The sequence below is a fragment of the Lycium barbarum genome, chromosome 5 (assembly GCF_019175385.1).
Source record: "Lycium barbarum isolate Lr01 chromosome 5, ASM1917538v2, whole genome shotgun sequence".
NCBI lineage: Eukaryota > Viridiplantae > Streptophyta > Magnoliopsida > Solanales > Solanaceae > Lycium > Lycium barbarum.
Window position 1 is genome coordinate 11516265 of NC_083341.1, and position 26251 is coordinate 11542515.

At 37.4% G+C, this 26251-nt stretch overlaps 3 protein-coding genes across 3 annotated transcripts; all 3 read left to right on the top strand.

Moving 5' to 3' along the window:
• Positions 1-7875: 7875 nt before the first annotated feature.
• On the top strand, positions 7876-9285 carry LOC132640455 (putative glycine-rich cell wall structural protein 1). The gene has a single exon (XM_060357051.1). The coding sequence runs from the start codon at positions 8007-8009 to the stop codon at positions 8709-8711; it is 705 nt and encodes a 234-aa protein (XP_060213034.1). The 5' UTR covers positions 7876-8006; the 3' UTR covers positions 8712-9285.
• Positions 9286-10393: 1108 nt separating this feature from the next.
• Positions 10394-12063, top strand: LOC132642289 (uncharacterized). Its single transcript, XM_060359534.1, has 2 exons — positions 10394-10807; positions 11844-12063. The coding sequence occupies exons 1-2, from the start codon at positions 10534-10536 to the stop codon at positions 12011-12013; spliced, it is 444 nt and encodes a 147-aa protein (XP_060215517.1). The 5' UTR covers positions 10394-10533; the 3' UTR covers positions 12014-12063.
• Positions 12064-12881: 818 nt separating this feature from the next.
• LOC132642290 (uncharacterized) lies at positions 12882-14098 on the top strand. Its single transcript, XM_060359535.1, has one exon. The coding sequence runs from the start codon at positions 12979-12981 to the stop codon at positions 13912-13914; it is 936 nt and encodes a 311-aa protein (XP_060215518.1). The 5' UTR covers positions 12882-12978; the 3' UTR covers positions 13915-14098.
• Positions 14099-26251: the final 12153 nt, after the last annotated feature.

Consider the following 26251-nt stretch of genomic DNA (forward strand, 5'->3'; position numbering starts at 1 on the left):
ATCTTGTACCTCTATCCACCGTTGTTGTTCCTTAGGAAGGCCCCTCAGAAAAGGAACCTGGTTCCCCAAAACCATCTGAAAAGGTAAATCCTGAAAGAGATAGAGATAAACTTTGATGAAAATATAGTATTGGGGACATTTTTTAAGCGTAGAACTGGAAGTGCTAAGTCAAAAGGAAATAAAAAAAAAAAGGTAAACCCATATTCGCTCGAGGAAAAGGACCACCTACCACTAGACAAAGGGCCACAACACAACTTAACTCTGCTCCTCAAGGTAACAAAGAGAAGAGTACTGCAAAAAAAAGAAAGTTGGAAAATACATCCAACTTAAGACATTTGATAGATGAAAAGGAAGTTATGACTGTGACTGATAAAGAAAAAGAAAAAGAAGAAGAAGAAGAAGAAGAAGAAGAAGAAGAAAAAGAAGAAGAAGAAGAAGAAGAAGAAGAAGAAGAAGAAGAAGAAGAAATTCAAAAGGAAAAAGGAAATTTGTGATTGATGAAAGGAAAAATATGGTGAAGTAGAAACTGAGAAATTCACTGAAAAAATAAGAAAGGTGAAAGAGGTGACACCTTCTCCTAAGAGAAAAAATAGCTCAGCCAGTGGGGAAGCAGACTCCTCTAAGAAAAGAAAAGTAACCTTGACTGAGGGACCTGGTTCCTGTAAAAAGGGAAAATCTAGAAGGGATGAAGAAAATTTGAGGAAAGAGAATCTGAGAGGTCAAAAAGTGTTGCTTGGCAGAGTGTTTGATCCAGAGGTGATTGGACACCAAGGATTTGATGATTTAATGTAGATCTTGAGAGCTCAAAGTTGGGATCGTCTTCTTTAAGGGCCTGCATTAGCCTATGAGAAGGAAGTAGCAGAATTCTTTGTGAAATTGCAGTATACTGATAATTATACCTTGGTATGCAAGGTTGGAAAAGTTGACTTTACATTGGATGAAGCTCAGTTGGGCAAAATTCTAAATGTCCCAACTGAATGAATTAAAAAACAGGGAAATGACAAGGACATCAAGGCCTCAGATGACTTCAAGAGTATCATAGTTCGAATAGGAGAGCGGGTGACCACTGAAACTCTGTACAAGAAACAGATGAAGCCATAATATCACCTTCTATTTGAACTAGTCGACAAAGTGGTACTGCCTAGGACTGAAAAGAGGTGCATAACATCTAAGAAGGACCTATTACTAGTAGAGATACTGGATAGAGGATATTTGGTCAGCTTACCCTCTACCATGAATGAGCACATGATGAAAGTAGTGGACATGTACAAAGCATGACAAGCATGGTCTCCCTTATGGTTTCTGTTATAGCCTGTATTTTATACATTCGGATATTTCAAGGAAGTCGTGGTAAGTTAAGGGCAAGACTATTTTCCAAAATTATTTTAATGTACAAGTTATTCATTAGTATGGAAATATTGAGAAAGACTAAGGGTAAAAAGGGAAATTCATAAAGTAGTTCATGGTAATATTGTGGAAGGCTAGGGGAAAAATGGGAATTTCACAAAATATTCAAGAAGGTTCTTGAAGGGGCCATGTTGGTCGTGTGGCATATAATCATATGTCCACATTTTTATTTAATGGGGCTAATTATATATATATGGACCAAAGCTTACATAACAAGATAATTAGTCTTCTTTGTTTATTTTGAGAAAGTTCAAGAAAAAGGGAGAAGGGGACATGTGTCCACTTTGTATTGGTAGAAGCCATATATATATACAATTGATGACAAAATAAGGCATATTCATCTTTTAAATTAAGAAGCTTGGAGAGAAAAGAAAAGAAGAAGAGAGAAGGGGTTCGGCCATGGTTGGCCGAACTTGGAGTCATGGAAAATTGATCCAAAAAAATATATTTTCTTCTAGTTTTTCTACCAATTGGAAGGTCTTCTATAATGTGGAGTAGTAGTTGGAGCAAGCAAACCATTCATTCTTGCAAGGCACAACTCTAGCCAAGTTGAGGAGCTAAGTGGAAAAGGTAAGTTTTAATCCTCTTTTATATGTTATGGATGGTTCATGCATGTTGTTGGGTGTAGAAATGGATGAAATTCTTGAAACTAGGTATGTTGATGTTGTAGCCGTGAGTGGGCTATTTTGTGTAGAAGGAATGAATTAAATTTACTTAGTATCTTGGTTGTTGTGTTGTGGATTCTATGATGTTAATGAAAGTTCAATGATTCAAGTTGGAGTTGTAATTGTTATGGGCTGTTTTTAGAAGCCAACGTGATTGAACGTAGTCTTTATATTTATGTGAATAATATTGTTAACGAATGAATTGTCGTTATAGTTCATGAATTTGGAAGGAAAGAATGTGTTGGTGTTGGTTATGTTGAGTTGAGAAGGGTTCGGGTGGCAGATATAATTCATGAATTTGAAAGAAGGAAATGTGTTGCTATTGTTCTTGTTGAATTTGGAAAGTTTCGGGTGAAGTAGTATGTTGATTGGGTTGTTTTGAATATTATGTGAATTGTTTGAAGTATTCTTGAATCATGTTAGAATGATTTCGGATTAATACTTGAATGTGGGATCATTGGTGTTAGCTCGATTATATGTGATTGAATTGAATATAAATGAAATGCCGTTGAATTGTATGACAAAGGTTGTTAATGTTAGAATGCGTCTTGAATTAATTGTTGATGTTGTTGACATGATTATTGGGATTGTTGTTGATAAATTGGCCGAGTTGAATTCTCGGATTGTTGATTTGATGATTTGGCCGAGTTGGATTCTCGGGGATGGTTGTATTTACAGGGGAAATGCTGCTGGAATTTCGGCAGATTATGAATGAATTCATTTGAAGAACTAAAGCAAGTGTATGACAATGAATCTAATGATTGTGTAAATCCTCTTGAATGTAGACTAGCGAGCTTGGACAAATAAGCATAGCTAATAGGAGGTGGAACAAGTATGTTAAGGCTCGTCCCTTTCTTTCAAAGGCATGATTCCCATGATTACAATTCCATAAATGTTTTCATAGCCTCCTTATTTCCAAAAGTAGATGTGTATGATTCCAAGGCATGGTTTCTTTTCCCAATAACCGTAAATGTTTTCCAAAGTGTCCGTATTTTTCCAAATAAGAGGTTTATGACTCCGTAAGCTTTTATGACAACAACGATGGATATGTTTTACAATGACAACGATGATGTCAAAGATGAGAATATTTCTATGATGACTATGATGAGAATGATTTCATGTTTAAGGTTCCAAGTTTACGATTTCAAAGACGGTATAAGAATGTTGAGTTATCTCTTGATTTCCCAATTTTATTCATGGATGACGACTATTTTTAAAGATTCTAAACTATATGAATAGACGCCTTATGAGATTTATGATCTTATCCTACGTTCTCTTAATGTTATCCTTCGTTGATAGCCTCACCTTATAATAATTGTTCCTTCAAGGTGAGACAAGGCCACGATGACTATTCCATAATACATAATCGGAGGTTACCGACCTTACGTCACTCCGATAGATACATGACTTTCCTTGGGCTCTCCTGCATGCTGCTATATGATATATGTATATGTATATGTATACGGGGAAGATGGGAAAAAGGGCCAGAGCGCTATAGACACTGGGATATGCAGACGATACATGTATCTGTATATGACATGATATCATCCCGGACGCGGGATATATGTGGCTAAATGGATCGGAGCCGACGCCTTGGCAATATGAGATGTTCTATTATATATATATATATGAAACAGAAATGTCTTTCAAAGGAAGTATTACTATGTATATATGTATATATGTGGATCGGGCTGCACGTTCCGCAGCACTCAGCATGCATGGTACCGCCAAAAGGCATTCATTGTACATATTACTCTTTTATCTTACGGTATGCCCTATATGTCCATTCTGTTATTACTCATATTCTACATCCCTTACTCTGTTACTATTCATGCCTTACATACTCAGTACATTGCTCGTACTGACCCCCTTTCTTCGGGGGCTGCGTTTCATGCCACGCAGGTACACCCAGATGAGTAAAGGACCTTGCTAGAAGATGCTTCAGCTGGATTGGCGAACTCCACTTCCTTTCGGAGTGTTGCCGAGTCAGAGTACATATGTTATGATTTCTGATTAATGTTAGAGACTTTGCAGACAGAGTCGTAGGTATAGAATGTCGGTATTGTAATCGGCTCCACCAGCCAATGTGTTATTATGTTTCCTGTTACGAGTTTCATGTGATGATAGATTTTATTTGAATTGAGTACGATGAAAAGAAAGATTCTGAAAGCTTTACTATGTTTTTCATTTCTTATTTGATTTAAGAGTCTAAAGAGATTATGTATGTAATAAGAGTCAGCGGGTTCGCTCGGCTCCGAATATGGGGTCGGGTGCCCATCACACCCTAGTAAGGTTAGGGTGTGACAGTTTCCTTCTGGCTAAAGTCTTTGATCACTTCAAGGTAATCACTGGAAAGGTCACCAAAGGAATTAAAAAACAAATGTTTTCCTTAGGCACCCTAGAAGAGTGTGATATTGTGCAAAAGAATGGGGGATTAGGATGTACCTCTACTATATCTAATCTCATTGAGGCAAACGAGAAGATCTTGGCTGAAGTAGAGAGCCTGGGGGTTGAAAATCTCTGTTGAAAGCTGAAATTGCCAAGTTGAAGCTAGAAGGACCTGGTTCTAGTGGTGTGCAGATAACAGAGGTTGCTGAGTTGAGAGAAGATAATGCTCAGCTGAAGAAGAAGGTTGAAAAACATCAGGAACAGATCTTGGATACCCACAAAACTGTAGATGCCAGGCTGGGCATGATGCTCAAAATTCTCTACACCACTAAGACTGCAAACCCGTGACTCAATTCTCTTAGTTCACTATTTTATTAAACTCTGTCCTTATTTTTGCAAAATACTTCTTTTGGTCTGAATGATGACATTAGCACCATGTCAACTTTATTTTGTATGTTTGTGGTACCAATTGACTACTAAGTTCTCTTACAAATTACTTCAATGACACTCTATCTGTTTTGTGCACATGCTTCTCCTTTGTATTATTTTGGTTGCTTCTGTTAGTGCTCACTCTGAGTTTGCCCAAGTGGCGTGAGTTAATATATTTGAACTTCTTTAAGCTTGTGCTAAACTTTTGTCTCTTTTTGATGATGCCAAAAGGGGGAAACAGTTTTGATGATTGGTGGTTGATGCAAATGAAAGTGAAACATTTATGATGTTTGACGCAAATGTCTATGATGTTTGACGCAAATAAAAGTGACTCGTCTATAATGCTGTGGTCGCATCTACTAAGGGAACCTTGGTCCCCCAAATGAGATTGATATGGTTTATGATGTTGAGGGCTATATTCTTAGGGGGAAGTAAGTCCCAAATGAACTTCATAACTGAATGTTGCATAGCTATTTTGATTACATAACAGGTGAAAATGTCAACATGAAGTTGAGGGTCTAATCCGCAGGGGGAACCTGGTCCCACAGGTACAAATGAAGCATTACATACTCTTATGCTACTAGGGTTTACTATGAAGAGGAAACCTGGTTCTCAGGGAACATCAATTATAAGTTTGTCATCATCAAAAAGAGAGAAATTGATGAGTTATGACATTTCATAGTTTTGATGATTTGACAAATATGCCAAGGACTACGTCCTTGATCAGGTCCCTGAAAACTATACATCACATGACAGCTGTAAAGCTGTGTGCACTGTTCCATCAGGCAGTACCATAGCAACTTAACTGTATGCATGCTAAAATCTAACCACCAGTGTAACGTCTCAATTGAAGTCACATGCATCTCACATGATTCTCACATGCTCTCATTTGAGTTCCTATTTAAACAATTTGTTGGCATTGTTTAACCTATTACTTGAAAACCTTAATATCCAGATCTTTACAAGTGCAGCCACTGTTCTCTTGGTGCTTTCAAGAACAAAGCTAAGACAAGTTCAAGGACCAGATCTCAACAGCGGAAGATGTTTTGAGTCCTAGAGTTGTCTAGTCTTTATCCTTATGATCTCTACATTGTAAATCTACACTTCTTCAAGAAGGATTTTGTAGGTATTTTTGTTTTTATCAAGCTTTTGTTGTAAATACTTGGCTAAAGTTAGTCATAGTGGTGTTAAGGTTAAGCTAGAGTTAGTTGAATCAGTTTGGTGCTTGACTAGAGTTAGTCAAGAAGGTACTTGCAATAGATTTATTGTAAGGGGAGGGATTAGTGGTCTAATTCCTAGGTTGCAAAAGCTTGTAATTTGAAACATTGCTCAGTTTAGTGAAGTTAGAAATCCTACTGAGGTAGGTCGTGGTTTTTAATCCCTTGAGCAAAAAGTTTTCCATGTAAATATCTTGCCTTAGTTACGTTGTGTATTTATCTGTAAAACAGTTCAGGGACCAGGTCCCTTAGACTGTTTTAGTGGATTCATCGGTTCAATCACTAGTCAATCTATATCACATAAATTGGAATGGATGAAGTATTTAACTTATAAATACCACCAACTACTAAAGTTGTCTTTGAAAAGCCTGGCTTACATAATTTTAGCTTACAGTACTATTAACTACCAACTACAATTTGAAATAATTGATTGAGGGATAACAATACCATTGGTATCCCATGAATATCCAACTGATCATTATGAAGAGAGCATGTGCACGTCTCAAGTTCCTACATCTTTTTCAATTCACCGCAAGCCTTTTAAGTTGTCATTTGTTTTCTCTTTAGATATGTTCGTGACATGTGTGAGTTTTAGGTCAACATTGCATCCACTACACAAAAGTTAGAACGCTATGCCTGCAAAGAAGGAATTCAATCCAAGTGAGTGCTCTTATTTGCACCATAGAAAACGATGTGCGTAGTGTGTTAGACATAGGTCAAAAGGACCACATCAAGATGTGTGATGGATGACTGAAATCTTTCCGCCCTTAATTATATTAAAGGTCTCAGACTTGAATCCTGAAAGTGAACAATATTTGTCAGCGAGCATTTTCCCCTCACATTGAGTATATCAGGCGCAAATTTAAATTAGTAGTCTAACAAAGAGGGCAAAAGGATCACACAGAGAATCGAGATGTGTGCTGAATGGCTGAATTATTTTTCTTTAATCGAAGGTTTTGAATTTGAATATTAAAAGTGAAAAATATTTCATTAAGGAATTTTACCCTCATAGTGAGTAAGTGAGTCTATCTGATGCAAATTTAACTTAGTAGCCTAACAAATAGGCCAAAAAAAGTACTATACCAAGAATATAGATGCGTGCTGGGAGGCTAATATTTCTTCGTTCTTACTTGAAGGTTTCGAATTCGATTCCTGAAGTGATAGTGATTGTTTCGCCCTCACAATGAATCTATTTGGCACAAATTCAAATTAGTAGCCTAACAAATACGACAAAAAGGAATTCACAAATTTCAATCAGGTTAATTTGGCCTAGTATGAAACTTTTTCCATGTATGATGTGTTACAGGTCGGTCATTGGCCTCTGGCCAGTTAATGATCCACCATTCACCCACTATATATATATATATATATATATATATATATATATATCAAAGCACTCTATTCTTCCAACCCCTTTTTCATCTTCACGGATCTGTGTCAGCCAAAAAAAAAAGTTTAAAATAAATAAGTTAAATTATATACCTCGATAGTATTAATAAAAATTATACGGTTAGCGCAATTTACTCGGTCATAATAGGTTATATCTTTTAGATTGTGAGACCAAATATGAAGAATTTCCTGTTATTATCGATCAATTTAATGTGATGTGTAACAATTCTTTAGATCGTTAATACACCTAACATAAAGTCGATTTTTAATTGCAATATTAAAGTTAGGAAGGGGCGGTTGTGCAAATGATGGGTGGAAGGTGCACTTTACCTCTTTCTCGACAAGTGCATCTATAAGGCCCACGGGTTTTTTAAGTGTCATGGGTCCATAAATTAGTAAATATCCCACTATCCCTATGCACAAACCTTAAAGGCACAATCTGGACCAAATTAAAAAGAAAAAAAAGAAAAAAACCAAAAAAACAGAAGCCGTTAATATTGCTAGCATAATCATGCAATCAAACACTTTCCAATTCATTCTTTTGATCATTTTCTTGATCTCACCTCATTCTTTGTCCTTCAACTCCGACGGAGGAGGGATGACCTCATCCAAAACCTCTTCATCCCCTAGCGGAGGAAGTGGTGCAGCTCATGCACCTAACTGGGATTATACCTGGGGTCGGGGTTCTAGCCCTGGAGGAGGATGGGGTTATGGCTCCGGGTCAGGTAGGTCACCTGATGGATTAGGTCGAGGCTGGGGTTTTGGTTTTGCATCCGGGAGTACTGGATCCGATACTGGCTATGGTGGTGGTGGTGATAATCATGGTGGTGGTTATGGAGCTGGAGATGGTTATCGTGGTAGTGATGGTCGTGCTGGTGATGGTTCAGGAGGAAGAGAGATGCCCTCGCCAGAAACACCTTCACCTTCTAGTGGAGGAAGTGGTTCAGCTCATGCACCTAACTGGGATTACAACTGGGGTTGGGGTTCAAGCCCTGGAGGAGGATGGGGTTATGGTTCCGGCTCAGGTAGGTCTCCTGATGGATTAGGTCGAGGATGGGGGTTTGGTTTTGGGTCTGGTACTGGCAATGGATATGGTTTTGGTTTTGGTTCTGGTTCTGGTCGTGGTGGTAGTGATGGTCGTGCTGGTGGTGGCTCAGGTGAATATGGTGGCGATAATGCGCCATCGATTTCAAAGGAGAGAGATCATCATGGGTAAACATATATACTGTGGATGTGTACTACTACACGTTCTTGTTACGAATATATATAAAAGAGTATGGTAAACTTTAATGCACGTGTGTAATAGGGTTTGATATGTATAGTACAGAGAACACCATGAGAATATATAGTAAATGAGTATAATAATGGAATATATATATATATATATATATATATATATATATATATATATATATATATATATATATATATATATATATAGTTATATGATGAATGTTTACAAAAAACATTTTGAGTTTATATTCTAAGAATTAGTGAAGTTAATGTGTTTGAATCAAACAGTTTGATTATATTTCGAGTGTTTGTGTACTGAGGATATGTAGCAAAATATATGCAATGCATAATCAATGTATTATTTGTTATACAGATACACTGATTATACATTTGTTACATGCTGAGTATACATCGAAATTGTGTTAGTGGAATAACTAGAAGTACACTGTTAAAATCCCTATATATAATGTATGGTTTGACTTTAATTGTTCCCATATTATGTGAGTACTTTCCAGAACAATTTGTTGCCTATATATATTTGACCCCGCATTAGATCATTTCCGGTCTTCTCAAGTTTGATACTGGTTATTTGTTCAATACTATCTATTTACCAATGGAAAAAGTTCAAATTTTGTTCTCGAGTTATGTGAAATTGTTTATTTTGTGCTTCGTTAATAGTACTGAGGGTTAGAACTGCCACTATCATGACCAAACTGGCCAATATTTATCCATTTTTACTAACAAAAAATAATTAAGCACAATCGCCTAATTTAGTTGAAAAAAGACATAAATATGATCACCTTTTTTTTTTTTTGGGGTGGGGGGTGGGGGGTGGGGGTGTGTGGTTGGTTTATATTTGGACCTTCTTCTTAGAAAAAAGAAAGAGAAAACACACTAACTTGAAACTTATCTTTCTCCTTCGTCAGGCGATTTGTAGTGCTAATCATTTTTTGCAAGTGGAAAAGGGTAAATATAGGCCAGTTTGGTGACCGATGGGAATAATTTTGAGCCCAATTATTAATAGAGAGCAAAAATAAACAAATTTTGCATAGTTCAAAAGTTCTTTTTTTTTTAACCTTTAGTTTTTCGATTTATTAAAGTGACAATAGTACAGTATACTTATTATTTGTTATTTAGTTGCCATTAGCAATTTTGGGTAGAATCGAAGTTATGTACTTTGCTTAATAGTGTAATCTTTTCTTACATTATTAGTTGGATTTTAATCTGTGTTAATATGTTAATTAATATTATTAAATTATCAATTAAATTTTATCAAAAGATTTATCTATAATTATATAATAACTAACTTGATTGTGTCAATATTTAGTTTCTATCAGTTCATTTCATGGTAATTATAACTAAGAAGATATATAGACCGACAATGTAAATAGTTTTTACACAATCAGGTCATCCAAAAGATATTTATATTTAATTTTACCAAAAAGTAACATTTGTAATCTTCAAAGTAAGGCAAATTAATACCCGCCACAGTAAATAAAGTTCACAAGACAATATAATTTTTTCTTATAAACTCTTACCTAATTAATGAACTAATTTTATAAATATTTGGATAACCCCATTTTATGGTAACTACTAGTATAACCTAATACACTTGAAAGAATTAGTCCAAAATTTGAACACCGACCAGAACTAGTCATCCACTCAAGATCCTACTTCATTGATTTCGCCTTCCTTTACTCACTCACTTTTTTCTTGTTCTTCGAATTAACACATTCATTATCTCAAAATTAACACATTCGAATTAAAAGGGAAACTATAGTTTATAGCGAAGAAGAAGAAAAAAAATGATGTATAGATCATCGAGCACAACTCGAGTCTCAGACGATCATTTCACCAGTTACTATTCATCATCTTCTAATTCATCGCCCTCGCAAAAAGTGTCACCAGCATTAAGAGCTTTGTCTTTAGAAGCCAATGAATTATTACCAATAAATGAACCTCTCTCTGATATTGCTAAAAAGGAAAAATCTCGTGCCAAATTTGCTGAAAATGCTGTTCATATAATACCTTTTGTCTTGCTATTGTGTGGATTTATCCTATGGTTCTTGTCTAATCCGGGTAACTTTTATTATATTACTCTTCTAATTTCGTTTTAAAATTCTTTCTTTTTACGCTATGAGGGAAAATGAAGCGGAAAGAGGAACACTGAGGAGAATTGAACATTATGTGAAAGACTTCGATCTATAGGTACCACTAGACCGTAAGCTATCACTATAAAAGGAATTAGTGACGGGTAACTTAAGCAATTAAAAATCCATTGTTAATTTTATTTAACGATGGATTAGCGAAAGATCATCCAAACATCCTGTTAGTTACATGTTATTCAGATAATCGCGGAATTTCGTAGCTAATTCTTTTGCTTGTAGTGCATGGTGATTATTACTATTCTGTTTCAAGCTTAATTTATCCACAAACTTATATGTAGAATATATAAGAGCACTATAGTTCGTCTCTATATTAGAATTTGGATAAACTTTCAGCGATTAGATTGCATCCAATGATTAGTCAACCCAAAAAAAAAAAAAAAAAAAGAGAGAGAGAGAGAAGAAGACGTTGTATCAAATGATAATTTAATTTGCTAAAACACTGGATGAAATATTTTTACTTGACTACGTTATAATTTCTTCAAATTAATTTAGTGGTGAAATAGTTTTTGCTCTAATATGTATCTGATCTAAGTAATCACTTGGAATTAATTTCTTACCTGAATCTATTAGACTAATTTCATTTGACTTTTTGACCTCACCTATGCTGACAAGTGATCATACTTTAACATTTGGAATGCAACATTTTAAGTTGTAAATCAGCATTTACTGAAGGTGTTTTTCATGTTCGGTATTTATTATAAATTTAGTTTTGTCCACGAGGCCTAATTATTCTTGTGTTACTCTCACGACAATAATAGTTAGTAGGGATCGACTATATGAATTCTGACAGATCATGTTACTCCGTATAAACTCATCTATTTTGTATATTATTGGAACTAGATGAGTTTATAATTTTGTATCATATTTTACTCTCTATTTTCGAGAACTTGTGTATGCGGTTTTAATTTTATCAACTAAATAAAGCTGCTTCTTAATTTGTAAAACAGACGTTGATGCACCATTGAAAGGAGAAGGAATTGCCACAAGAATAGAAGGATTGACACTTGATGGAGATCTAGACCCTGATGGCATGAACATTACAAATTTACCCCTAGAGTTGAACGATGACGATTTAATAAAGCAAGATCAAAGTCGTCAAAAATCTTATACGATCTGAGTTTTACTTTGTTTTCTCTTACAATTCTCTTGATACAAAAATTCTCATTTAGTTTGGTTTTTGTTGATCGTTCCAACATGAAAGTTTCATTTCAAAGAAGGATAGTGTATATGTACTATATGTGGTACATTTTGTCTATGCATGTTTTGGGTTTGGAAGAGTTCAAATTAATATGTTGGATCCAATGCGGAAATATGCCTAATCTTTTAGATTTTGCTTGTTTAGCACAATGATTTACAATCTATTTACTTTGTGGGGAAAATTGGACATATATTTTTTGAGGATAGTTGATGCAGGAAGGAAAAAGAAAAGAACAAACTTGTTTGAATAATTTTTTTTTTCTCGTAAATCCCACTTAACCGGCCTCCTTAATCTTATGGGTTTGAGAAACAATATCCCAATCACTTTTTGAATGGCTAATAAACCCCCTTGATCGTAAATCAACGATCAAATCGTTGCATGTAATTTTAAAACGACAATAAACGACCTTCAATTATGTCAACTATTATATATTTATCTAAAACATAAAAGGAATAACTAAAATTATTGATGTGGCAAGGGTACCAGAGAAGTGCATGGACTGGGAAAATGAGGTGGCATGGCTGTGTGCACAGGCAAATGGCAAAGCTTCTCAACCTCAAGCGTGTAGAATGGTCGTTGCTGGCAGTGTCTATAATTTATGGCAAGAGAGGAATAATAGAGCTTTTTCAGCAGAAACAGAGGACACCAGAGGTATTGATTAGGCTGATACAGGGGCGAATTTGTGTGTAAATTTTGGATCACGTGAACACATGGTCACTCGACTAATCTCGATATATTATGTGTATAATTCTGAAAATATATCTAATATTAACTAAGCGAGCATTGACCTAGAAAAGGCTTACGACAAAGTCCCAAGAGAAATCCTATGGAGATGCTTGGAGGCTAAAGGTGTACCTGTGGCGTACATTAGGGTGATCAAGGACATGTATGAGGGAGCCAAAACCAGGGTAAGGACAGTAGGAGGAGACTCAGAGCACTTTCCAGTTGTGATGGGGTTGCATCAAGGATCAGCTCTTAGTCCGTTCTTATTTGCCTTGGTGATGGATGGATTGACGCGGCAAATTCAAGGTGAGGTGCCATGGTGTATGCTTTTCGCGGATGACATAGTCCTGATCGATGAGACTCGTAGCGGAGTTAACGCTAAGCTGGAGGATTGGAGACAAACTCTGGAGTCTAAAGGGTTTAAGCTGAGTAGGACCAAGACAGAGTACTTAGAGTGTAAGTTTAGTGAAGCACCTCAGGAGGCCGGCTTGGAAGTGAGGCTTGGTACCCAAGTCATCCAGAAGAAAAGTAGTTTCAAGTATCTTGGGTCTATTATGCAAGGCAGCGGGGAGATTGACGATGATGTCACACATCGTATTGGGGCAGGGTGGATGAAATGGAGGCTTGCTTCCGGAGTGTTATGTGACAAGAAGGTGCCACCACAACTTAAGGGAAAGTTCTACAAAGTGGTGGTTAGACCGACTATGTTGTATGGGGCGGAGTGTTGGCCAGTTAAGGTTTCTCACGTTCAAAAGATGAAAGTTGCTGAGATGAGAATGTTGAGATGGATGTGTGGCCACACCAGGAGTGACAGGATTAGGAATGAGGATATTCGGGACAAGGTGGGAGTGGCCTCGGTGGAAGACAAGATGCGAGAAGCGAGATTGAGATGGTTTGGGCATGTGAAGAGGAGAGACACGGATGCCCCAGTGCGGAGGTGTGAGAGGTTGGCCATGGATGGTTTCAGACGAGGTAGGGGTAGGCCAAAGAAGTATTGGGGAGAGGTAATTAGACACGACATGGCGCAGTTACAGCTTACCGAGGACATGACCTTAGATAGGAGGGTTTGGAGGACCCATATTAGGGTAGAAGGCTAGTAGATAGTCTCATTACCCTGCCTTATTAATAGTCGCATTATCGTAGTATAATTTCTTGTGCTCTAATTTATGCTATTATGCTATTATCTGTTATTTCCTGTGCTTTGATTATTCTATGTTATCTGTGTCGCTTGCGTTACTTCATTTCCATATCGCTTTGAATCTTTTAGCCGTATCTGACCTCTTTTTATGTTTTTATTGAGTCGAGGGTCTCTCGGAAACAGCCATCCCACCTTGGTAGGAGTAAGGTCTGCGTACACTCTACCCTCCCCAGACCCCACGTTGTGGGATTTCACTGGGTTGTTGTTGTTGTTGTATTAACTAAGCGAGTGTTGACACCCAATTTTGTTCCTCCTTTATTTAATTTACCCGGGTTTCTAAATTTACTGACGAGCTAAATACTTTATTTTTTTTACAATATTTTATTGCCACTACTACTAATATCATTACTTTTGTTTTCGACATTACAAGTATTACTTTACTACAAATTTTAGATGATTCGTCATCATTTCATTTTTTCGGGTTTGGACTCGTTAAATTAATTACAAGACAACACTTTGCAAAATATTTATTTTTACATATTTATTATCTTTACACAATATATATATTATACCAGTTATTAAATTAGAAGCCCAAAGAATAATTAAATAGCGGAGGAAGGACCAACAATTTTCAGCCAAATTAATGGCCCAAAATACCAATACAATATTATTTCCTACTCAAATAAACAACCCACATTTTTATACCCAACCCGTATTTTTACCCACATTTAAATTAATGGGCCAGCCTAAACGGACCAGCCCATACCCGCATACCCGACCCGACCCAATACTTTTAAACCTAAACCACCCCTTCCTCTTCTTTTTCCTCTTCCTCTTCACCCTGATTTTTCTCACCCGCCGCCTCCCTCTCTCGTCTCTTTCTCCTTTCATCTTCTCGCCTCCACGTGCTCCCTGCCACCTCCACTGCTGTCCCCCACGCCTGCTCTGCCATTCCCCACGCCCACGTTCTTCTCCACTCATCTCACTTCCCCGCTCCTCTCTCTCCTCATCCATAAAAGGAGAGGGGCTTACAACTTGAAAGGGGGGGGATGGAAGATCGTTTTAGAAAAAAAGAGGGATTTGACGAGCAAGAAAGAGGAGAAAACAGAAAAAACGAAGGATTTGAAACTCAAAATCCCCCCACAAAAAAAACATCAATTTTAACCAACAAAAAACAGTCAACAATTACTCTATTTGGCTTTCCTTGTTTTTGTTTTAAAACTCTAGTTATTTTTCTTATCAAGTTCGAGTTCGTCGCGTTCGAGTATAGATTCGAGACATCGATACCCGCTTCACTGCGCACAAAACAGGTAAACTTCGCTATAATTGTCACTTGTGATCTTTAATTTCTGCTTGTTCAAGATTTTTAGTTTATGCCGCTATATGTTAGTGGTTATGGAATTTCTCTGTCGCTGCGTTGTTTGTTTGACGTTTGGGTGCTGTTAGGATAGGATGTTTGATTACTAAAAATGGATTTGAAAGAGGTACATCGTAGTTTTGGATACCTAAACTGATTTTCCAGAACTTAGAATCTATTTGAGGTCAATTATGTATAGGGTATACAATTGTTTATTAAGATAAGGAGAAGATATACATTCGATATACAGATAATATACATACCGTGATGTGTATATCTTAAGCATGTCGTGTATATGATTTAAACAGATCGATACTAGACCACCTTCATAATTGCCTCTTCATCTGTAAGTCTAAGTTTTCTGTCTTGATTAATGCTAATGGGAAACGTATATGTCTTTCAATACTTTGATTAAGTTTACAAGCCTTTTAAGATGGAAAGTGCATTCATTTTCTCCTGTGACATGTCGTGGTGAATGTGTGTATGTATTTATATATGTATAAGGTGACCAAGACTATTTCTATCCCTTGTTTATTCATCTGTTTCGAGTTTTATGGGAGAAATAAACATAAGTAGTGTTTTAGTTAAACACGAATCTATATGCTAGTTCAATCGAATTTCGAGTATACCAGTCCCTAGAGCTGTACTTTGAGTTTGTTATACCTGTGGTTGAAACTGCTACTATGCAAAAAATAGAACTCAAACACTTGGGGCTTCGAAGTCTTTCAAGGCCTTTAATTTGTTGGGTTCAAGGTTGAGTCTGCTGAAAACTGAGCTTGGAGGGGCATGTTGAGTCTTTTCCAAGTCCATTCTTATACGGCTGCATTTGAAAAAGGAAATATCCTCTTATTTTTGCTATGTCCTTTCAATTCCTGTGCCTTTATTTTCTATTTGTATGTTAAGCTCAAGTCTTCATTTGTTTAATCTTAACGTCATCTTTCGGTGTCAGGGCATCAGAATATTTTGGAAGATTACCCTTCCATGTTTAGCTGAATCTCCTGGAATGATTTTGGTGTATCTGTTTGACATTTATCGGTTCCTTGTATGATTGCCTATATGTAAACATGTCTTTAAAACATAATCAGCTTATCAAATTGTCCAATTTCAGTCTGTTTTTGTGGGATTATAGGTTGACTAGACTTTAATGAATGCTGTAATGACCTTTTTTGTTGCCAAGACTTAAGCATTGATAGGGTGCCCTGGTCTTGAGCTTATCATAGCTGCAATTTCTGAGTTTGCCTCTTGTTTGTCACTTGTTTTTTTTTAGCTCCACTGTGGCCTGTTAAGTGTCTAAGTCCAAGCATGACATTCATGTCCTATTTCTATAGATAATACTACTTGCTGCTTGCTGTTAATCTTGAGCTTATTTGCTTCTTGAAACTGCCTACACTCTATGCAAAGTTTAAATGATTATCATACATGTCTCCCAAATCGCATGGAATCTGGTCTTATCACCTCCAAACTGTCTACTTTTGAGTAATGAAAAATCTGTGTGAGTTTGTGTCTTTTCTTGTTGTCTGTTTGGCCTAGCATGGCTCTGTATAAACATGTACCATCTGGTTCTCTTTCTGTTGGTTTAAACTGATTCTGAGTTTTTTTTTTTTTCGAAACCCACCTTATCTGTTTGCCTATAATAGATGTTATTATAGCATGGTGATATTGCTTACTTGTTGTGATCTTTAGAAATTTTGTTGGGTATTTATTGGAGTATGGGACTCTGGATTAATATAGTTGCGAAAACATGTTTTCTAAATGTGTGCTATACTAGTTGCTTCTATAGTTATTTATTTGAATCCAATATAAGTCTTACCTTGTCCATTCTCTTATGATTCTGTATGTTAAAGTGTTTTTACTCACTGTATAGCAGCAGTGTTTGATAGTATTGTGCAAAATGGAGAAAGATGTACACAATAGATAAGTGCAATAGGGTCTCATTGGTATAGGTTTAAACCTTCCCTGGTGTTAATCTTCTATACATCCTTATGAATGTGTATACATGAGATATACTCAAATATACACAGAATATTCACAATCTACTGATCCTCTTTTAGTTTATGTTCTACATGTTTAACTTTATTCGTTGAATAGATACTAATTCTTTTTTTTTCCATTTTTTTATGCATGACATTTCACATACGAGTTTGAAACGACTTGTTTTCTTCCGCATTTGGCGTTGGGCTAAAAGCCCAACATGAAATCTTCCTCCGGTGTCAGCTCTGTCCACTGCCCAAGTAGAAAACAAAATCTGGGCCAAAGCCTAATAAACCAAGACAGCCCACAGCAGCAAATATGAAGGAATTTACTGGGCATAAGCCCAGTAATGGAAACAGTTCATCACGTTTGGGCCTTAATAAGTGGGCCAGATTCATTTTACTCTTTCCTCTCTTCCTTATTTTTATTGGTGTTGTGTATTTTTATTTGCTTTGTAGGACTAACATCTTATTTTATTTTATTAATGTAGATAATGTCTAGTATATTAATGAAGTTTAGTTTAATAGTGGGTAGTTAATCCAAAAAAAGAGAAAACTAATAATTAGCTTCACTAGTTTATGTCGAAATTATTTATTATCCCTAATATTTATCTTTTGGAATAATTGCTCTTCAAAGTACCATGACTATATATCTTGACTAAGAGAATCAAATTGCGCTTACTATTTTAGAAGTTTTAAAACACTCCAAATTTTATACTAACTTATCCTAAGAAAAATAAAAGGAAATAGGTTTCAGTGGATAACTTTTTACTTTAGTTCCTTCCAACACTTAATACACGATTGTTCGAAATAACCTTAGCACCATATATATATATTAAGTTGCTAGTCTTTATATGAAGCCTTTAATATTTATTCAACATTGATTTTACAATAACTCTTTGAAATTGCGAGTCGACATAGCTCACTTTTCCTCAAATACGTACAAACATTATCTTTTAGATCATTTTAACTAAACTCTTTTATGCACTTACTATTTTCTACAAGTGTTATTTTAAATAATGCTATTATACTTTTCGTCTTAAAACCTTAATCATATTTATAAGTTGTATTTCAAAACAGCATTAAAAGTACTCTTTTATACGAATTATTATTATTTTTTACAAGTTCCATTTTAAATAACACTCTTACATATTTATTTATAACTTTAGTCATACTTATAAGACTACTTTATTTTTTTCTATAATACTATATTTACACTACCCCAGACCCCACGTTGTGGGATTTCACTGGGTTGTTGTTGTTGTTGTTGTAATACTATATTTACACTTAGCCTAATTAAATTTTAGTCCGGTCGGTTAACCATTGTTAATGGGTCTTTAAGGGTGCCTAATACCTTCCCTTTAGACTAATTGAACCCTTACCTAGAATCTCAAGTTTCGCAGACCTTAAACAGAGTTAACTCTAAACATAACTTTAATAAACTTTAGGTGTCCTAATTCACCATAAATAATTAGGTGGCGACTCCTTAAAAACAACAAAAACAGGAATCTCCAATACGTCATACTTCTAACTTTAACTCTCCGCGGTTAAAAAAAGGGGTGTGACAGCTTGGCGACTCCGCTGGGGAATACTTAGGTTCTAACCATAACGGACTTAGTTTAAGTAGGCTTTGTGTGCTTATTTTGAAATCGCTTTATTTATTTGTTAATTATTTTTTACATGCTATTAATTGTTTGTTTGATATAAACTGTTTGTTTGATATAAACTGTTTGTCTGATATAAACTGTTTATGTGTTACTGCTTTGATAAAACTGTCATTCCGTTCATATTTCCTCCACTTCTGGAAAACTCACACATATTCACACACTTAAAACGGCTTCGCGGTTCGCGCCCGTTCACTACTAAATTACCCCTTTAGTTGGATTGATCTTGTGGATTTAGTCGATCAGCGGTGCAGTCGACGGCCACGGACTTTCCACTCCCAAGTTGTCCGCTTGGGGGAACCTTGTGTCGTAAGAAGCCAACTCTTAGTCAGCCTAAGATAGAGCTAAACCAACACACTTTATTAAGAGCATACGTTTCATGACCTAGGAGGTTTAATACCCTTGGTGTATTAAATCCATTAGATGACTTTACCCAAACGTCCGAGTGGGTTCACGACCCCGAGTGACACCAATCATACCTTATATGCATGTTTGAAGGATAACTGTGCCTAAATATTGACTATTTGCTCTAATTAATTAAACTTTAGGAAGTAAGGAATGACTAACGTTTCTATGATAGGTATGCATTTGCATCGGAGTACAACAAATGACGAAGATCAAGGGCATCACAAATGAAGCTAGAAGTTAGGCATAGAAATTTTATTTACTTTATTTAGATTAGGAAACACTTTATGTTGTATTCATTTGACGTGTAATAAATATTACATTATTTTTTACTTTTGAGAAATAGAATCTGTTTAATTAATCAAAGCAACGGGATGACATATTATGGCACATTTTATCCTTTAAACAACGTTAGGCCCACCTCTGGCGCAAAGAGGTCACATGCATATTAGGACGTGCTAGTTGTTTTGATATAATCGTTTACATTTGTTTGACAACTTGTTTGACTTTACTTGATAAATTATTCGCTACATGCCTTACTCGACTTTACGTGACCATGACTTTACCTAGATATGTTCATGAGATTAACATCGTTTATACTGTATGTCTATTTTATCTTATTCCCGAACAGAGAGTTGATTCGTGTTGACGCTCGATGGCCGACCATCCTTACATCACGAGGTCAAAGACGTCATCGTTACCTGAACGTAGTTGGGCTGTCCAAGGAAATGAAATTACTATGTCTGATCCGGCCGCATCTGTTCCAACTGGTGTAGAAAACCTCGTGATCGCTAGTGATCCGCCTGAAACTTCCGAACATGGAACTGCTATTCAACGGGATGAACATATCGCCCGCCTGACTCAAGAAATTGAGAATCTACGTGGAGAACTAAATCGGGTTAGGGACTTAACCAATTTATCCATCACACTCCAAAATTCACCTTCTGAACCTAGCAATACTGTACCAGAACCACCTCGTTTCCCATCACTCGAATCCCCAGTTCCTGAGCATTTTCCTCCCCAAAACAATGCACCTACTAACAACAACTTGCCTCCGATCACCCCCGCAAATCCACCAAATCCAACATCCGTCTATACTCCCCCACAAAGTCAACCAACCACTTACACTAGCTATACTCCTCCACAAAATCAACCACCCACCTACACTACCTATGCTACGCATAATCCACCACTCGTCAACCCACCAAATCAATCACTAGGTCATACTCCTTACATTCCTTTACCCACCAACACTAATCCACTACCCACAACCACTCCTCTAAACCCATCAAACCAACCACCTGCGAATACCACTTATAACACAACCCCTCCAGTCCAAAACACTCCCATCGCCCAAACTTATCCAACCCAGCATATACACGGGGCACACTTTGTCACCCCTAATGCACAATGCGTTCCTCCGGTATATGCCGCAGAAACACAAACCTTTACCAATCCAATAACGGTCAGGTTCCAACCCGAAGTAGATCAATACGAAGAAATGGAAAAGGATGCAAAGGCAGGGGCAAATAACATATTGCTAAAAGAGATCCACAGTCTCAAAGAAGCAATGAGAAACCTTCAAGTTGCTAGGGGAACCAAGAGTGTAGAATACGAAGATCTCTGTGTTCAACCTGACGTCAATTTACCCGTGGGCTACAAACCGCCGAAATTTGATACATTCAATGGAACAGGCGACCCTCATACACACTTAAGGGCTTATTGTGACAAACTGGTTGGAGTAGGTAGAGACCAGAACATAAGGATGAAGCTCTTCATAAGAAGCTTATCTGGCGAAGCACTTACTTGGTATACACAACAGGATGTCCGTAAATGGCGTGGTTGGAGTGACATGGCGCAAGACTTTATGGACAGGTTCAGTTTTAACACCGATATCACACCAGATAGAGTTTACATGACTAAGTTAACCAGGAAGTCAACTGAGACGTTCCGCGAATATGCGTTACGTTGGAGGTCAGAAGCAGCCAGGGTTCAACCTCCGATGAATGATAGGGAAATGACTGCTACCTTCATTGAATGCCAGGCTGGCATATTTTACGAGAAAATGATAGGTATGATGGGACAAAAATTCACAGAAGTTGTTCGAATGGGAGAAGCACTGGAAGAAGGAATCAAATCGGGGAAAATTCAGGATCTTATTGCTTTACAAGCAATGAACAAAGCTATACAATCTGGTTCTATCAACGGGATTAAAAAGAAGAAGGAAGATGTCGCTGCAGTCATGAACGCTCAAGGACATGAGCCGAGCCAAGCCATTCCATACTTTAACCACCCACAACAAACTTTCCACCCTTACCACTACCCTGAACCCTACCAAGCTCCACTACCTCCTTACCCCGTTTACAACACCCAAGCAAACTACTACCAACCCCGAGCACCTCCACATCAAAACCCACGTCCGTATCAACCCAACCAAGCTCCAACTTACCAAAATCGACCACATACTATGCCTAGAGCCCGTCCAAACCCTGACACCAAAAACACCCGTAATTACACTCAGATCGCTGAACCCTTGGCTCAATTGTTCGAAAGAATGAAAGCAGCAGGCATAATACAACCGATTGAAGGAAAAATTCCCGAGCCTATCCCAAAATGGTTTGATGGTTCCAAAAGCTGCGCATACCACTCTGGAGTTGTTGGGCACGCCACTGAAGATTGCTATGGGCTTAAAAACAAAATCGAAGCCCTGATTAAGGAAGGAGTAATTCAGCTCGCTGAAGCTAAGCCCAATGTGGTCAACAATCCTTTGCCTGCTCACGGAAATACCAAGATTTAGAGGAGTCCAGTGCGGAAAGAGTCAGATCAACAACTTTGTCGCTCTCGTGGGAACAATCCAATACAACTACTCGCAACACCAAGGCACTGACAATATGGGGCGCCGAACCAGGAAAGACTCTGAAGAATTGGACTTGTACTCCGTCCTCGATCCGTCGGGAGCCTTGGTAGCATGAACATGTAGTGAACTTGTTTTCTTTTATTGATGCTTGAACCGTACTCAAAATTTTGTTTGTTTTGCTTCACCTTGTGGAAGCTTGAATTGCAAAACTATGAATGCATTTCTGATTTTTCTTAATCATCTATTTTCTACTTTATTTATCAAAACTGTCAACTCTACGATTGTGACATGAAATGTACGAATAGACAACACACATTCCGAGAGAGTAACAAAGAAACTAGGGGGACAAGACAAGATTCCACTCACAAGAATTGAAATAGCCGATAGGTGATAACATAAGCCTAAAAGCTAGCAATTCAAGAAGAAATCAAAGTACGACATTAGGTTAGACAACCTAGTTTGCAACTTTTCCTTTAGTGCGAACTACGCTTGACCTGATTCCTCGGTGGATACGTAGGCAACCTACATAAGGACTCGGTCATACTAGGTTAGAATTTTTGCCATTTACATGCGTACGAACTACGTTCCGACCTGATTCCCGTGGTGGGATACGTAGGCAACCCACATAGGGTTCGGTTGCACTATAACAGAAAAACCAAAAAATCCTTATATGAGGAGAACTACACACGGCTTGATTCCCTCGGTGGGATTCGTAGACTATCAACATACGGGTCAGTCATATTTAAGTAGAAATTTGACAAACTTTTACCATTTACATAACAGAACTACGCCGACCTGGTTCCCATGGTGGGATACGTAGGAAATCCACATCGGGTTCGGTCCCTTTATCATAAAATTTTAAACCATTCTTATATACCTTACGAACTACGTTCTGACCTGATTCCCTAGAAGGATACGTAGGCAACCTATATAAGGTTCGGTCACACCAAAACATAAGTTTAGCATACCCTTTTGAACCCAAAACTGGGGCATATTTTGAAAAGATATAGACGAAAGAACGGTTGGACATCGACAATATTTAGGCTATCAGACAGGAAGTATTATAGACCAATTACTTTAGAAAGTGTCACAATCCGAAGTTGGCAGAATATTTTACAACTTACATATATATACATTTACATATATATCTTTCCTTACATACATACATTCACATATACATATTTCACAACTTATATACGTATAGTTACATTTCCTTATACATATACTTACGTACCTACCTTTCAAATGTAATATTTTCTTGCAATCATTTTCACTACTGGTCATCTACCGAGGTTTGTACGGAGATCACAAGATCCAAACAAACAAGACAAATGGAGCGCCAACAACGTCAAGATTCGAGTCGACACGAATCAACTTCCCCCTCCCAAACTAAGAATTTTTCTTTGAGTGCAGGAACCTAAAACCGCGAGATCAACAGTCAAGTCTATCAATCATGGCAGAAAAGCATCCTTTGGCTCATTGTGGCCTCGCCTCAAAAGCCATACGACTTTACTTCCAACCTTATCTTTTAATTTATTTATTTTTATCACAATAATTTTATGACTTTATATACCTGTTTTTGTAGGTTGACGAGATTGAAGGCGAATCAAATCAGGATTACGTGTCTCGAATTTGGCCTGTCGCGATACCGTCAACATCATCAGCCGAACGGCTACACTTTTACTTTACCCCCTACGTTATCCATTACTTTATCACTCACTTTACCTACTTTAACCACTTTACCCTGAACTCTACAGGAATCAACATCAAAATCTCCGAAGACAACCGGAGACATCATACAACTTCACCCTGGACTTTACGGGAATCATTATCGAATCTCCGAAGACAACTGGAGATGTCATATCATCAAGTCTCCGAAGACAACCGGGGGCATCATTCGGCTCTACAGCCTCACATGCATAAGCCATACGGCTACATTATGACTTTACTCTCTACTTTATCATTCACTTTACCAACTTTAACGACTTTACCCTGAACTTTACAGGAATTATCATTGAGCCTCCGAAGACAACCGGAGACATCATCCACTTTACAACTTTATCCGGGACGTTACGGGAATCAGCATCAAATCTCCGAAGACAACCGGAGAGATATCATCAAGTCTTCGAAGACAACCGGAGACATCGCATGGCCACACGGCCTCATACGCATAAGCCAGACGGCTACACTACGACTTTACCCTCTACTTTATCATTTACTTTACCAACTTTAACAACTTTACCCTGAACTTTACAGGAATTATCATTGAGCCTCCGAAGACAACCGGAGACATCATACACTTTACGACTTTACCCCGGACTGTACAAGAGTCTGCATTAAATCTCCGAAGACAACCGGAGACATATCATCAAGTCCCCGAAGACAACCGGAGACATCGCATGGCTACACGACCTCACCTGCATAAGCCAAACGGCTATACACCTACTTTACTCCTTACTTCATTTCTTTATTTCATCATCTACTTTACCTACTTTAACGAATTTACCTTAAATTTCGCAGATATCATTTATCATCGAGTCCCGGAAGACAGCCGGAGGCCCTATCACTATCATCTTCAACTGCAACTAGATAATTTATCACATCCTCGGCGTACGCCTCACACATTCATTCAAGTCCCTGAAGACAACCAGAGACAACATTGGTCACACGGCTTCATCTTCATTCTCACACTCATATTTACTATCATTTATACTCTTCGTAATTTTACACTTTCAACTTTATTACTAATTCTGACATGAATTTCAGTTTCGGCAGAAAATACAACCTGCAGGGACGCAACACAACGTGGAACTTTATCTTACGCAGTGAACTGGGGCAAATATGCTGAAGAGGAATACCAAACTCACAAGCAAAGGTCACGAATCTACTCTCGAACTCGACTCCGCCTACATCCACAAACATGTGCTACGTAGGTTATCCAAAAATTTCTTTCATATTCATCGTTAAAACTTTACTAAATCTGCTCTTTTCACAATCTCGTATTCCTTTCTACATCCCCAGCGCCTCCATAACCCAACACTGGGGCATCTTTGAAGAATTTACATCATGTCTAGTAGAGTCCTACTTAAAAGTGCGTTGCGCGCCACATTTATAATTAGGAGGCTATAAGCATATGTTCCATTCTTGAACGTTCTCGTCACCTGTCTACAACCCCCGCAAGATTATGAATCCACAAAAATTTTCGAACTACACATGGCCTGATTCTCGTGCAGCCCGAGATATGTAGGCAACTCGAAACTGAGATTCGGCCATAATTTTCCATAATTCCTTCGGTCCCCATAATAGTTTCCATCAATTTTCCTACACCGTACTTTCTTACAAACTCATATTCGTCGGTCCAAACAAAATTGGCTATTACGTCAACTTCTTCGCCCGAAGATTCTTACATCACCTCCGGTCGAAGAGGGGCATCTGTTGACACCCAATTTTGTTCCTCCTTTATTTAATTTACCCGGGTTTCTAAATTTACTGACGAGCTAAATACTTTATTTTTTTTACAATATTTTATTGCCACTACTACTAATATCATTACTTTTGTTTTCGACATTACAAGTATTACTTTACTACAAATTTTAGATGATTCGTCATCATTTCATTTTTTCGGGTTTGGACTCGTTAAATTAATTACAAGACAACACTTTGCAAAATATTTATTTTTACATATTTATTATCTTTACACAATATATATATTATACCAGTTATTAAATTAGAAGCCCAAAGAATAATTAAATAGCGGAGGAAGGACCAACAATTTTCAGCCAAATTAATGGCCCAAAATACCAATACAATATTATTTCCTACTCAAATAAACAACCCACATTTTTATACCCAACCCGTATTTTTACCCACATTTAAATTAATGGGCCAGCCTAAACGGACCAGCCCATACCCGCATACCCGACCCGACCCAATACTTTTAAACCTAAACCACCCCTTCCTCTTCTTTTTCCTCTTCCTCTTCACCCTGATTTTTCTCACCCGCCGCCTCCCTCTCTCGTCTCTTTCTCCTTTCATCTTCTCGC